A 15,851-nucleotide genomic window follows, 5' to 3' on the forward strand; every position below is an offset into this window, starting at 1 on the left:
TTCTTCTGCCCAGCACAGGTGAGTTTTGACTTGTAGCAGATTGCCTTCCACTCGATAACCACTGCCCAAGCTAGGAATGGAATGGGTATGCCTCTGCTTGACTCTCCCTCCCACAGCCGAGAGCGGTAGAGTTCTGGAAACTCTCCAGGTGCGACCCTGAGAGGGGTAGCAAACAGCAGACACTCAATAAGTGCTGTTCATGAAGACAGGAAGGAAGATGATGATCATGAAGTCATTTATAATCAGATAAATACTCCCCAGATGGAATGCCCTCCATCTTCATATCTGACAAATGATCACTTTCACCATCTTCAAAGCCTTACTGAAGGCACAGCCTCTTCAAGAGAGCTTCCCCAACTTGGCACTCATTTCCTCTTTTCCCATTCCCTCCTGCATCCCCCCCTTGCACTTGGATTCGCACCCTTTATTCACTCCTCCCTCAGCCCCACGTGAAACAGAGGACTGTGTTCAACATGATTTGCTTGTATCCACCCCAGCTCTTAGTACAGAGCCTGACACATAGTAAGAGCTTAACAAATACCATTATTATTATTATTATCATTATTATTATTAATAGTAATAATAATATATAATATGCATTTATATTGATGTCTCTATCCATGTCTAGACTGTAAATTTGGGTCTATCTAAACGTGGAGACAGGGAGATGTCTATCAATTCGGTTATACTGTACTCTCCTATGCGCTTAGTACAGTGCTCTGCACACAGTAGGCATCAGTAAATGACTGACTTATTGATTGATCTGATGTATGAATGTATCTCACAATGTCATTAAGGACTATTTCCCCAGGCATACACATAGATTTTATGTGAGATCCAATCTTCAGAATTCTAAACAGTTCATAAGAGCATGTCAGTCCTTTACATTATTCATAGCCCTCTATGCGTATTTATTATTTTACTCATCGAACAATATACTGCAAAGCCCATTTGCACTGAGAGAAATGTCATCCAAATGCTAAAAATTGTACATATCACCCCTAAACAACAGCTGCTTCACTAAAGAAAATATCAGCTATTTGTTCCCTTTCAGCTCTTACCAACCACGGATATTTCCCCTTGGTTTTTGTCATCTCGAGTCTAACTCTGTCAGAAATACCCCTGCATTGGTTATAAGCAGTTCTTCTGCTATTTTGCAAACTTCCCTTTGTCCCTCTGACCCTTCGCCCCAAAGCACGATTTCAAACGTAACCATTTTTGAAAAGCAGAATGATTTACCGACCTCCACCCGTCCTTTGGGAGATAACTGAAGGCTCCATCAACAACGCTGGCGAAGAACTGCCCTCCGGTGATGAAGAGGGTGTTGATGGTTACTAATCTGCCTCGCAAATGGGGTGGAGCCACCTCAGCGATGTACACGGGGACTGTCATGGAAGCTATACCTACAAAGGAAGCGATGACAAATAAACACGTGGACATTCATACACGTGCCAGTTCAAAATCTTTAAACCCGGCAATCCACATAGATCCTGTGGTTTGGTTTCCGACATTTTGTTAGCAAAAACATCTAGACTGTAAGCTCGTTGTGGGCAGGGAACGTGTCTATCAACTCTGTTATATTGGACTCTCCCAAGTGTTTAACAGTGAAGCTTGTTGCGGGCAGGGAATGTGTCCCAAGGGCTTAGTACAGTGCTCTGCACACAGTAAGTGCTCAATACAATTGACTGACTGGTTTAATACACTGCTCTGCACACAATAAGTGCTCGATAAACACCAATCCCTTAATCTATTGTATTTATTGAGCAATAACTGTATGCAGAGCACTGTATTAAGTATTTGGAAGAGTACAATAGAGTTGGTAGACATTCCCTGCCTCAGCCAGTCAATCCTATTTATTGATTGAGCGCTGCTTACTCTGTGCAGAGCACTGAACTAAGCACTTAGGAAAGTACAATTTGACAATAAATGGACACATTCTCAGCCCAAAACGAGCTTACAGCCTAGACGGCTGTAGACACATAAATATAAATACACAAATTACAGATTCATTCATTCATTCAATCGTATTTATTGAGCGCTTACTGTGTGCAGAGCACTGTACTAAGCGCTTGGGAAGTACAAGTTGGCAACATTTAGAGACGGTCCCTACCCAACAGCAGGCTCACAGTCTAGAAGGAGGAGACAGACAACAAAACAAAACATATTAACAAAATAAAATAAGTAGAATAGTAAATATGTACAAGTAAAATAGAGTAATAAATCTGTACAAACAAATATACAGGTGCTGTGGGGAGGGGAAGGAGGTAGGGCGGGGGGGGATGGGGAGGGGGAAATGGGGACTAACGAGGATGATGATGCTCTGCACATAGTAAGCTCTCAATAAATACGATTGATTGATTGATGATGATAATGGCATTTATTAAGTGCTTACTATGTGCAAAGCATTGTTCAAAGCGCTGAGGAAGTTACAAGGTGATCAGGTTGTCCCATGGGAGGCTCACAGTCTTAATCCCCATTTTACAGATGAGGTAACTGAGGCATAGAGATGTTAAGTGACTTGCCAAAAGTCACACAGCTGACAATTGGTGGAGCCGAGATTTAAACCCATGACCTCTGACTCCAAAGCCTGTGCTCTTTCCATTGAGCCACGCTGCTTCTCGATGTGTACACATAGGTGCTGTGGGACTGAGGGAAGAGTACATAAATGGAACAAATCCAAGTGCAAGAGTGACACAGAAGGGAGTGGGAGAAACTCCTCACCCTGGGCTTCGAGGCTGTCCATCACCTCGCCCCCTCCTACCTCACCTCCCTTCTCTCCTTCTCCAGCCCAGCCCGCACCCTCCGCTCCTCTGCCGCTAATCTCCTCACCGTACCTCGTTCTCGCCTGTCCCACCGTCGACCCCCGGCCCACATCATCCCCCGGGCCTGGAATGCCCTCCCTCTGCCCATCCGCCAAGCTAGCTCTCTTCCTCCCTTCAAGGCCCTACTGAGAGCTCACCTCCTCCAGGAGGCCTTCCCAGACTGAGCCCCTTCCTTCCTCTCCCCCTCGTCCCCCTCTCCATCCCCCCATCTTACCTCCTTCCCTTCCCCACAGCACCTGTATATATGTATATATGTTTGTACATATTTATTACTCTATTTATTTTACTTGTACATATCTATTCTATTTTATTTTGTAGTATGTTTGGTTTTGTCTCCCCCTTTTAGACTGTGAGCCCACTGTTGGGTAGGGACTGTCTCTATATGTTGCCAATTTGTACTTCCCAAGTGCTCAGTACAGTGCTCTGCACACAGTAAGCGCTCAATAAATACGATTGATGATGATGATGAAGAGAAAAGGAAGGCACAGTCAGGGAACGCCTCTTGGAGGAGAGGTGCCTTCGATAATCTTTGAAGATAGGGAGGGTGACTGTCGGCTATGAAGAGGGAAGACGTTCCAGGGCAGAGATAGGATGTGGGCAAGAGGTCAGGGGTGAGATAGATGAAATCAAGGAACAGTGAGTAGGTAGGCATTAGAGGACCAAAGTGCATGCTTTGGGTTGTAGTAAGAGAGCAGTAAAGTACGGTAAGAGGGGGCAAGGTGATAGAGGGCTTTAAAGCCAATGGTAAGGAGTGTCTGTTTGATGACTGATTAAATACAACTGATTGATTGAAAAAAAATCAAGAGGAAAAACTTCCTCCGCTTCCTAAAGAATTTCAAATAGCTAACGCTATTAGGTTACTTCAAGAAGAGAGGCAAAATTGGGGTGTCCAGAGACAGCTGTGCAGAAGAGGAAAAACTCAAAATCAAAGAGAAATGTACCCAGGTTTTTATCACATAATCAATTCTACCGGGCCACTGCAAGATGAGTTGTGTCTTACAACTTCAGAGCTCAGACAAATATAATGTTATAATAAAGACTCTGAAAATGTGGAAAATCTGTTTGGAGTGGAACGTAATTAGTGTTCATTTTTATCCATACACAGAAATAAAATCAAGCAGTGGTGGAAATGGGAAATTATTCATGCTAAGAATGCTTATTGAATCATTGTTCAATCATTTTTAAACTGTCAAGTGGTGTGCACGAATTTAGGGCTGTGCTCAAGAATATCCCTCGCTTATTTCCTCCATAGCAATCAACTTCCACAGGGACTAACTACCATTTTAATGGATGAGCCCTTCCTATATTATTTTAAGAATCCACAAAATCCGTGGGCTGATCATGGAAGCCTCCTTTAATTAGAGAAGCAGTGTGGCCTCGTGGAAATAGCACAGGCCTGGGATTCAGAGAACCTGAAGCCTAACCCTGGCTCCGCCACTTGTCTGCTGTGTGACCTTGGGCAAGTTACTTCACTTCTCTGTGCCTCAGTCCACATCTGCAATATGGGGACTCAATACCCATTCTCCCTCCTACTTGGATTGTGAACCCCTTGTGATTCACATGATTGTCTTATGTGTGCCAGTACTCAACATATAGTAAGAGCTTAACAAATACTACTTTTATTAATTTTATTATTTTACAATACACTGGTTAGTACTTAGTACTTAGTACTTACAGATTTAGTACTTACAGATTTCATTCATTCATTCAATCATATTTACTGAGTGCTTACTGTGTGCAGAGCACTGTACTAAGCACTTGGGAAGTACAAAGCCTATCCTCAAAGCCTCAACCTACATGCATTTATTTTTATATTCCAATATTTATTCAGCAACTTTATCCCAATATGGCAGTACTACTTCCTATTATATCCTGGATCGTCCTCTTACCCCAAATATTTGTAAATAATATTTCTTGTCTGTCTCTCCTCCCTATTAAATTATCAGCTCCTAGAAAGAGGAAAATGTGCCAAGCCTCTTTCATATTCGCAAACTCTTAATACAGTGCTCAGTACTCAGTAGGTGCTCAATAAATGTAACTGATCATAAAATGTCCTCATATGCAGTTTGGGGCTTTCCATGCAAAACTCATAATCTATATAATATAATATAACTCAATCTGTAAAATCTTAGTACTGTTAGTAAAAAAAATTATGTTTCTTGCATGGCTTTGTCTCAGGAATCCTGCCCTGCTGTTATAAAAATAGGCAAAATAATCCATTCTCCAGCCAATGTTGGACAGTTTCTATAATCCTCAGCAAAGGACCCTTGTGATTTCTCAAAATTCCAGATTATTCTCTATGGGAATGTGTGTATTTATTGCCATATTGTACTCTCCCAAACTCTTTGTACAGTGCTCTGCATACAGTAAGCACTCAATGAATTATGACTGAATGAATGAGTGAATAAATAGCATAAATTGACTGACTAGTCTCCCAGCAAGCATGAAAATAGCCAAGCAGGATGTTATGCTAACCCTGCATCATCTTCAGTCACCATGGTCCCCAAAGACCCTCAAAAAGAGAAATGGTCCAAAATCAATACCCTATTAATACCTTCGTGAGGAGGAATGTCAACCACGGAATGCAAAGGCTGAGATTATTGCAGAAATAGATCAGGCACTCTCTGGCTGCCTAGTCAGAATGCATGGGCTAAGGTTTTGCTTAGAGAACGGAGTGGAAAAGACTTTACACTGAAATAATGCCCCAATTTGCATGCCTAGCTTATTCAATCACTCATTCATTCACGAGAGGGCAGCTTTATTCATTCATTCATTCAATCGTATTTACTGAACATTTACTGTGTGCAGAGCACTGTAGTAAAAGCTTGGAATATACAATTCAGCAACAGACATGAGACAATCCCTACCCAACAATGGGCTCACAGTCTAGAAGGGGGAGACAGACAACAAAACAATAGCAACAATAACATCAAAAGAGATAAACAGAATTCTAAATATATACATATCATTAATAAAATAAATAGAATAATAAATATGTACAAATGTACACATGTGCTGTGGGGTGGAGAAGGGGGTAGAGCAGAGGGAGGGAGTAGGGATGATGGGGAGGGGAGGGGAGGAAGGGCAGAGGAAAAGGGGCTCAGTCTGGGAAGGCCTCTTGGAGGAGGTGAGCTTTATTTTGCCCGGCCACAACCCAGGAATATGAGCTGTATGGGCACAGGCCAGCCTTAGTCGATTACACACTGAAGCTACATTGGGCTACAGAAGTCAAGGTTTGATGGCTTTTAACCACACATTGATGCCATGTGGCAGGTAATGATAAAAATAATGATTATATCCTTTGTTAAGTGCTTTATTCTGATAATTATTATCATCATACAAGCAAATCGGGTTGGACACAGTCCCTGTCCCACATAGGATTCAGAGTCTCAATCCCCATTTTCCAGATGAGGGAACTGAGGCCCAGAAAAGTGAAGTGACTTGCCCAAGGCCACAGAGCAGACAAGCGGTGGAGCCTGGATTAGAACTCATGGACTTCCAACTCCTAGGCTAGTGCTCTATCCACTATACCATGCTTCTTCCTATGGTAATGACAAGGTAACGACAAGTTATGATTGATGTGTATGAACCAATGGGTAAAATTGGGGCCCACAGCATATTTTGCTGCAGAGAGGCCTGGGCTAGTGACTGCAGCCATGGGGCTACTCATAGAACTGGTTGAGTGGGGCCAGTAAATCAATCAATCAATCAATCATTACTGCTTGAGTGCTTACTGTGTGCAGAGCACTGAACTAAGTGCTTGGGACAGCGCAAAATAATGATATAGCAGAGTTGGTAGACATTCTCTACCCATAATAATAATAGCATTTATTAAGCGCTTACTGTGTGCAAAGCACTGGGGAGGTTACAAGGTGATCAGGTTGTCCCACGGGGGGGCTCGCAGTTTTCATCCCCATTTTACAGATGAGGGAACTGAGGCCCAGAGAATCAATCAATCAATCGTATTTATTGAGCTCTTACTGTGTGCAGAGCACTGTACTAAGTGCTTACAGTGAAGTGACTTGCCCAAAATCACACAGCTGGCAATTGGCAGAGCCGGGATTTGAACCGCTGACCTCGGACTCCAAAGCCCATGCTCTTTCCACTGAGCCACGCTGAGCCTACAGTCTAAAGGGGGAGACAAGAATTAAAATTAATTACGGCTAGATATATAAATGTTGTAGGGCTGAGGTGGGGTGAATAAAGGGTGCAAAACCCAGAGAAAGGGCAATGCAGAGGAAGACGGAGGAAGGGAAATGAGGGCTTAGTCAGGGAAGGCCTCTATGGAGGAGACGTGATTTTAATAAGGATTTGAAAGGTGGGAGAGAGGATGTGGGCGAAGGGTCGGTGGTGAGACAGATGAGGTCAAGGTACATTGAGTAGGTTGGCATTAGAGGAGTGAAGTGAGAGTGCTGGGCTGTGGTAGGAAATCACCAAGGTAAGAGAAGAGGGGCAAGATGATTGAGTGCTTTAAATCAATCAATCAATCGTATTTAGTGAGCACTTACTGTGCGCAGAGCACTGTACTAAGCGCTTGGGAAGTACAAGTCGGCAACACATAGAGACAGTCCCTTTGATGTGGAGCTGGATGAGCAACCACTGTAAGTTTATTTTATTTTAATGGCATTTATTAAGCATTTACTATGTGCAAAGCACTGTTCTAAGCACGTGGAAAACATGGACTGAACATTTTTATAGAAAAACGATCCAGGCAGCAGAGTGAAGTATGGACAGGAATGGGGAGAGACAGGATACTGTAAGCTCCCCTCTAGACTGTAAGCTCATGGTGGGCAGGGAATGTCTGTTTAGCATGGCTCAATGGAAAAAGCACTGGCTTGGGAGTCAGAGGTCATGGGTTTTAATCACGGCTCCACTACTTGTCAGCTAGTTTGACGCTGGGCAAGTCACTTAACTTCTCTGTGCTTCAGTTACCTCGTCTGTCAAATGGGGATCAAGATTGTGAGCCCCACATGGGACAACCCGATTACCTCGTCCTCCCTCCGGCTCTTAGAACAATGCTTGGCACATAGTAAGCACTTAAATATCATCATCATCATCACTGTTGTACTGTACTCTCCCAAGTGCTTAGTACACTGCTGTACACACAGTAAACGCTCAATAAATATTATTGAATAAGGCAGGTAGGTCAGTGAGGATGTTGATGCAGTAGTCAAGGCAGGACAGAGTGTTTGGATCAACGTGCTAGCAGTTTGGATGGAGAGGAAAGTGTGGATTTTAACAATGCTGTGATCCAGGCCAACCTGGTACTTCCCAGGGAAGGAGGAGCCAATTAATGGCTTGTTGAACTGCTTAACTGTTCTAAGAACAGCACATGGGATTTTCCCCCCCTCTGTGATGAGCGTTTGAATAAGTTACATAACCAAATGAAAAGTCCAATAAAAGCCATGCAAATTAGATTGTATTATTCATGTGCGGTATAAATGGATATTCAGAATAAACCAAGTTCACATAGAATAATTAAAGTAATGAAAACGGCCTTTGACAATTCCTGATGATAGATTCCAAAATGAACTAAAGTATGAATATACTAAGAATGAACATAAAACGTTAGGTGGAAAAGGGCAATTCACAAAATCTAGCTAAGAAGACTCAAATATAATAATAATGGTATTTGTAAGCGCTTACTACGTGCCAGACCCTGTTCTAAGCACTGGGGAAGATACAAGATAATGAAGTTGGATATAGTCCCTGTCCCGCAATAGGTTTCACAGAGTCATTTCCATTTTACAGATGAGGTAATTGAGGCTCAGAAAAATAAAGTGACTTGCCCAAGGTCACAGAGCAGACACGGTGAAACTGGGATTAGAACCCAAGTCCTTCTAACTCCCAGAACTGTGCTTTATCCATTAGGCCATATTGCTTAGTAGACAGTGTCGTCTACTTAATTGAAAAATGAACACAAAGTTTGACCCATGAAGTGTAGTCAGGAAAACACATCTCAAACCCTAAGGTGCAACAGATTTCCTAGAATCGCCTGCTGCCAGGGGGGGAAATCACTACCCACATGTCCCAAAACTAACGTCCATAAAGTAGTGAGTTTACCAGTCAGTCAGTCAATGAATGGTATTTATTGAGCACTTTACTGTGTACAGACCACTGCACTAAGCATTTGGGAGAGTACAATATAACAATATAATTCTATTTATTTATTTTGATGCTATTGATGCCTGTTTTCTTGTTTCGTTTTGTTGTCTGTCTCCCCCTTTCTATTCATTCATTCAATCGGATTTATTGAGCACTTATTGTGGGCAGAGCACTGTACTAAGCACTTAGGAAGTACAGGTCAGCAACATATGGAGATGGTCCCGACCCAACAATGGGCTCACAGTCTAGAAGGGGGAGACAGACAACAAAACAAAACATGTAGACAGATGTCAAAATCGTCAGAACAAATAGAATTATAACTATATGCACATCATTAACAAAATTAATAGACTAGTAAATATGTACAAGTAAAATAAATAGAGTAATAAATCTGTACAACTATATGCAAGTGCTGTGGGGAGGGGAAGGAGGTAGGGAGGGGGGATGGGGAGGAGGACAGCTCTCAATAGGGCTTTGAAGGGAGGAAGAAAGCTAGCTTGGTGGATGTGGGGAGGGAGGGCATTCCAGGCCAGGGGAAGGACGTGGGCCGGGGGTTGACGGCGGGACGAGCGAGAACGAGGCACGGTGAGGAGGTTAGCGGCAGAGGAGCAGAGGGTGCAGCCTGGGCTGGAGAAGGAGAGAAGGGAGGTGAGGTAGGAGGGGGCGAGGTGATGGACAGCCTTGAAGCCGAGAGTGAGGAGCTTTTGCTTAATTCGTGGTTGACAGGCAGCCACTGGAGATTTTTGAAGAGGGGAGTAACATGCCCAGAGCGTTTCTGTACAAAGATAATCTGGGCAGCAGAGTGAAGTATAGACTGAAGTGGGTCTGTACTGTGAGACTAGACTAGACTGTCTAGACTGTGAGCCAGTTGCTGAGCAGGGATTGTCTCTGTAGCCGAACTGTACTTTCCAAGCACTTAGTACAGTGCTCTGCACACAGTAAACACTCAATAATTACCATTGAATGAATGAATATGACACATTCCCTGCCCACAATGAGCTTAAAGTCAATCAATTGTATTTATTGAGTGCTTACTGTGTTCAGGACATGGTACTAAGCACTTTGGAGAGTACAAATAACAATTTAATAGACACAATCCCTGCCCACAAGCATTTTATATATCTTGGGTCTGTTGCCTAAGGTCTGTTCCTTGCTGAATAGCTTCAGTTTAAGTTTTACTAAACTTCATATTAAGGGCTTGATTTTAAAAGTATGCAGAGGAAAAATTCAATAATGGTCAATAACAGTTCAAGAGGGAGCAGCCCACACCTAATAATCCCCAAAATCTGAGTTCTCTACACCCGTTACTGGATTAGTTACCTCATCTGAAAAATGGGGCTTATGACTGTGAGCCCCATGTGGGACAGGGACTGTGTCCAACCCGATTAGCTTGTATCTACCCCAGCACTGAGTACGGTGCCTGGCACATAGTAAGTACTTAAAAAATGCCACAATAATTATTAATATTAGAAAACTTTTCAACAACATTTTAATATATAAACACCTTTAGTCGGCTATCATAATTTTTTTTAATCCCCCTTTATCCTAGGTGCTGGTTGGCTGACTCACTTTAAGGAAGCACTCGATCCTTAACCAATCAGTGAAATTTATGTTGCCTACTTGTACTTCCCAAGCGCTTAGTACAGTGCACTGCATACAGTAAGTAGCTTGGATTAGTGGAAAGAGCACGGGATTGGGAGTCAAAGGTCGTGGGTTCATTCATTCATTCGTTCAATCGTATTTATTGAGCACTTACTGTGTGCAGAGCACTGTACTAAGCGCTTGGGAAGTACAAGTTGGCAACATATAGAGACAGTCCCTATCCAACAGTGGGCTCACAGTCTAGAAGGGGGAGACAGATAACAAAACATATTAACAAAATAAAATAAGTAGAATAAATATGTACAAGTAAAATAAATAAATAGAGTAATAAATACATACAAACATATATACATATATACAGGTGCTGTGGGGAAGGGAAGGAGGTAAGGTGGGGGGGATGGAGGGGGAGGAGGGGGAGAGGAAGGAGGGGGCTCAGTCTGGGAAGGCCTCCTGGAGGAGGTGAGCTCTCAGTAGGGCCTTGAAGGGAGGAAGACAGCTAGCTTGGCAGATGTGGGGAGGGAGGGCATTCCAGGCCAGGGGGATGACATGGGCCGGGGGTCGATGGGGGTCGATGGTGGGACAGGCGAGAACGAGGCATGGTGAGGACATTAGCGGCAGAAGAGTGGAGGGTGCGTAAATAAATACGATTGATGAGTGGAGGGTGCGGGCTGGGTTCTAATCCCGCCTCTGCCACTTATCACCTGTGTGACTTTGGGCAAGTCACTTAACTTCTCTGTGCCTCAGTTACCTCACCTGGAAAACAAGGATTAAGATTGTGAGCCCCACGTGGGACAACCTGATTACCTTGTATCTACCCCAGTGCTTAGAACACTGCTTGGCACATAGTAAGCGCTTAACAAATACCAACATTAGTAGTAGTAGTAGTAGTAAGCACTCAATAAATATGATTGAATGAATGAATGAATTTATTGAGCACCAGTACATAGTGCTCTGCACACAGACACTCTAAAGATACTGAAAATATGATTACAAGTGCTTAGTACAGGGCTCGGCTCTAAGAGTTAGAGAGACAAATATACATGTCCCCTGTCTTCAGAATCCTACAGTCTAGTGGGGAAATAGATATTAAAGTATAGAGACGAGCTCTTAGGTGACATGGAAGTGCTGAATAGGCAGTTGCGGGGAGTGGGGGATACACAGGGAGATCAGAAATCAAACGGGAAAGGCCTCCTGGAGGAGATGCAATATCAGAAGGGGGGAAGTTCTGGTCTACCAGCTGTAAATGGCTATTGAGATAAGGGGAAGGTGTGAACAGGAGATAGGTTATAAGGCACTGGGAGCAGTCAGCTAGAGAGAAACAAAGAGTTCGAGCTGAGTGGGAGTAGAAGTGAGGGAATAAGGAAGAGGAAGATTGCTGGTCAAAAGCTTTAAAACCAATGTTCAGGAGTTTCTGCTCGATGCGGATGAGCAGTCAGCTAGAGAGGAACCAGTTGGGTAGGGACCGTCTCTATATGTTGCCAACTTGTACTTCCCAAGCACTTAGTACAGTGCTCTGCACACAGTAAGCACTCAATAAATACAATTGAATGAATGAATGAATGAATGAAAAGGTGTAGTAGGAGAAGTGAGGGAACAAGGAAGAGGAAGGTTGCTGGTCAAAAGCCTTTAAACCAATGTTCAGGAGTTTCTGCTCGATGGGGAGAGGAAGGGGCAACCAACTAACTATTTTTGAGATCTCACATCGAATAATAATAATAATGGTATTTTTTAAGTGCTTACTATGTGTCAGGCACTGATTTAAGCGCTGCGATAGATACAAGATCTTAGGGTTGGATACAGTTCCTATTCCACAAAGGGATCACAGTCTTTATCCCCATTTTAAGGATGAGGGAATTGAGGCACAGAGAAGTGAAGTGACTTACCCAAGGTCACACAGCAGACAAGTGGCAAGGCCGGATTTAGAACCCAGGTCCTTCTGACTTCCAAGCCCGTGCTCTATCCACTAGGGCACATGGCTTCTCAGTGTGTAAGCTCACTGTAGGTAGGCAACATGTCTACCAACTCTATTATACTGTACTCTCCCAGGAACTTAGTACAACTTAGTCCACACAAAAAGCACTCAGTCAATACTATTGATTGATGAGGAGAATGTTACTTTATAAAAATGATCTGGGCAACAGAATTACGTACAGACAGAAGAGGGGAGAGACTGGAGGCAGGGAAATCAATCAATCATATTTATTGAGCGCTTACTATGTGCAGAGCACTGTACTAAGCGCTTGGGAAGTACAAGTTGGCAACATATAGAGACAGTCCCTACCCAACATTGGGCTCACAGTCTAAACGTGATCAGTGATGAGACTGATAGTAGTCAAGCTGGGGTATGACAAATGCCTAGTCCACTGTAGAGGTTGATTGGCTACAGCAAAAGGCCTGGATTCCAGAAATTTCGTGGTGAAAGAACCAACCAGTTGGAAGACTGTGAGCCTGCTGTTGGGTAGGGACCGTCTCTATATAATAATAATAATAATAATAATAATAATAATAATAATAATAATAAATAATGGTATTTGTTAAGCGCTTACTATGTGCAAAGCACTGTTCTAAGCGCTGGGGAGGTTACAAGGTGATCAGGTTGTCCCACGAGGGGCTCACAGTTTTAATCCCTATTTTACAGATGAGGTAACTGAGGCCCAGAGAAGTGATGTGACGTGCCCAAAGTCACACAGCTGACAGTTGGCAGAGCCGGGATTTGAACCCATGACCTCTAACTCCAAAGATCGGGCTCTTTCCACTAAGCCACGCTGCTTCTCTATATGTTGCCAACTTGTACTTCCCAAGCTCTTAGTACAGTGCTTTGCACACAGTAAGTGCTCAATAAATATAATTGAATGAATGAATGAATGAATGAATGAATTGGCAACAGAATGAATATGAAAATAGAAAGAGATACTATGAAATAGAAAGAGAGGAAGTCAAAGCCTACTGTTGAGGATAAGGGCTTGAAAGATGGTGGATGGTGGTGGTTTGAAATGTGCTGTGAAAATTGGAGAGGATTTGTAACAGAAAATAAGAAGTTCAGTTCTAGACCTGTTGAATTTGATTTTCTGGTGGGTCAATCATGTAGAGATGTCCTGAAGAAAGGAAATTAATTCATTCATTCACTCGTATTTAGTGAGCACTTACTATGTGCAGAGCACTGTACTAAGCGCTTGGGAAGTACAAGTTGGCAACATATAGAGATGGTCCCTACCCAACAACGGGCTCACAGTCTAGAAGGGGGAGACAGACAACAAAATATGTGGACAGGTGTCAAGTCATCAGAATAAATAGAAATAAAGCTAGATGCACATCATTAACAAAATAAATAGAATAGTAAATATGTACAAGTAAAATAAATAGAATAATAAATCTGTACAAATATATATACAGGTACTGTGGGGAGGGGAAGGAGGTAGGGCTGGGGCAATGGGGAAGAGGAAAGGAAATGTAAAATGGCGGTGGGGGCTTGAATTCCTGCACTAATTTCGGACATACAGGGAGCATGCAGGAAGATTACTGGGCCTCCTCTAACCATCTTTATCTACTGTTTAGGATGGCCTCCCCTCCAAGAGTGGAAATGAAAACTGAAGCTCGGGGGGTGGGGGGGGGGGGGGAGGAGCAAAGAGGAAGGAAGGAGAAGAGAGGAGGAAAGAGGGAGGATGGAAAAGGAATGAGGGAGGGGGAATCAGGGAAGAGGGACGAAGGAGAAAGGAGAAGAGGGAAGAAGGAAGAACGTACTATGTGTCAAGCACTGTACTAAGCCCAGGGGTAGGCTTGTCCAAGGTCACACAGCAAGCAACTGGAAGAATGGTGATTAGAACTCAGGTCCTCTGTCTCCCAGAACGGTGCTCTTTCCACTAGACCTTGCTGCTTCTCTATCAATTCTATCATGTTATAAGCTTACAAGCTCTTAATATCTGACAATCACTCTCCCCACCCTCAAAACCTTATTAAAAGCACATCTCCTCCAAGAGGCCTTCCCTGAAAAAGCCTTCATTTCCTCTTCTCTCACTTACTTCTGCATCCCCTTACACTTGAATTTGCACCCTTTATTCAACTTTCCCTCAGCCCCACAGCCCTTATGTACATATCCAAAATTTATATCAATGTCTGTCTCCCCTTCTAGACTGTAAGCTCGTTGTGGGCAGGAAATGTACTCTCCCAACTGCTTAGTATAATGCTCTGCACACAGTAAGCGTTCAATAAATGACAGATTGATTGATGTAAACTAATCAGATTGGAGGCAGTCTCTCTTCCACATTTAGATCACAGTTAAAAAGGGAGAGAGAAACAGGTACTCAATCCCCATTTTACAGGTGAGAAGACTGAGGCACAGAGAAGCAGTGCAGCCTAATGGACAGAGCACGGTCCTGGGAATCAAAAGAACCTGATTCTAATCCCAGCACTGCCACTTGTCTGCTGTGTGACCTGGGGAAAGTCACTAAACTTCTTTGGGCCTCCGTCACCTCATCTGTAAAATGGGGATTAAGGCGGTGGAAAAAGAACTGTGTCTGACCTGATTAGCTTGTGTCTACCTTAGCGCTTAGTACAGTGCCTGGCACACAGTAAGCGCTTAAATACTATCAAAAAGACAGCACCACTCTCTGTACCTTGATCTCCTCAATCAATCAACTGGTCATATTTATTGAATGCTTACTGTGTGCAGAGCACTGTACTAAGTGCTTGGGAGAGTACAATGTAACAATAGTACAGATACATTCCCTGCCCACACGAGCTTACCCCCATCTATCGCACCACCAACTCCTTCCCAAACCTCACTCAGGACTGGAACTCCCTTTCCCTTCATATCTGACGGTCTACCACTCTCTGGTAGACTGGATATGAGGGGTGAACGAGAGAGCAGAGTCGAGGATGACACCAAGGTTGTGGGACGGGAAGGATGGTGGTGCTGTCTACAGTGATGGGAAAGTCAGGGAGAGGGCAGGGTTTGGGAGGGAAGATAAGGACTTCAGTCTTGGACATGTTGAGTTTTAGATGACCTTATAACCTCCCCAGAGCTTAGAACAGTGCTTTGCACATAGTAGGCGCTTAATAAATGCCATCATTATTATTACTATTAAATACCAGAATTATTATTATTATTACGTCTCTGTGCCTCAGTTACCTCATGTGTAAAATGGGGATGAAGACTGTGAGCCACACGTGGGACCACCTGATTACCTTGTATCTACCCCAGCGGTTAGAACAGTGCTTGGCACATAGTAAGCGCTTAACAAATATTATAGTTATTATTATTTTTATTATGATGATGTTCCCTGCCCATACCAAGCTCCCGTTATTCTTTGTACTCTGAGATAA

At 43.3% G+C, this 15,851-nt stretch overlaps 1 protein-coding gene and 1 non-coding gene across 2 annotated transcripts in view; both read right to left on the reverse strand.

Moving 5' to 3' along the window:
- The window catches only part of SLC2A13 (solute carrier family 2 member 13), a 481,564-nt gene that overhangs the window by 390,110 nt on the left and 75,603 nt on the right, over positions 1-15,851 (reverse strand). Inside the window, exon 3 of the mRNA XM_038766641.1 lies at positions 1,244-1,403. Within this exon, the coding sequence (XP_038622569.1) occupies positions 1,244-1,403 (160 nt within the window). The remainder of the gene's footprint in view (positions 1-1,243; positions 1,404-15,851) is intronic.
- LOC119924939 lies at positions 29-166 on the reverse strand. The gene has a single exon (XR_005449617.1). It is a non-coding gene; the product is annotated as a small nucleolar RNA SNORA7 (small nucleolar RNA).

This window comes from Tachyglossus aculeatus, chromosome 2 (assembly GCF_015852505.1).
Source record: "Tachyglossus aculeatus isolate mTacAcu1 chromosome 2, mTacAcu1.pri, whole genome shotgun sequence".
Classification (NCBI taxonomy): domain Eukaryota; kingdom Metazoa; phylum Chordata; class Mammalia; order Monotremata; family Tachyglossidae; genus Tachyglossus; species Tachyglossus aculeatus.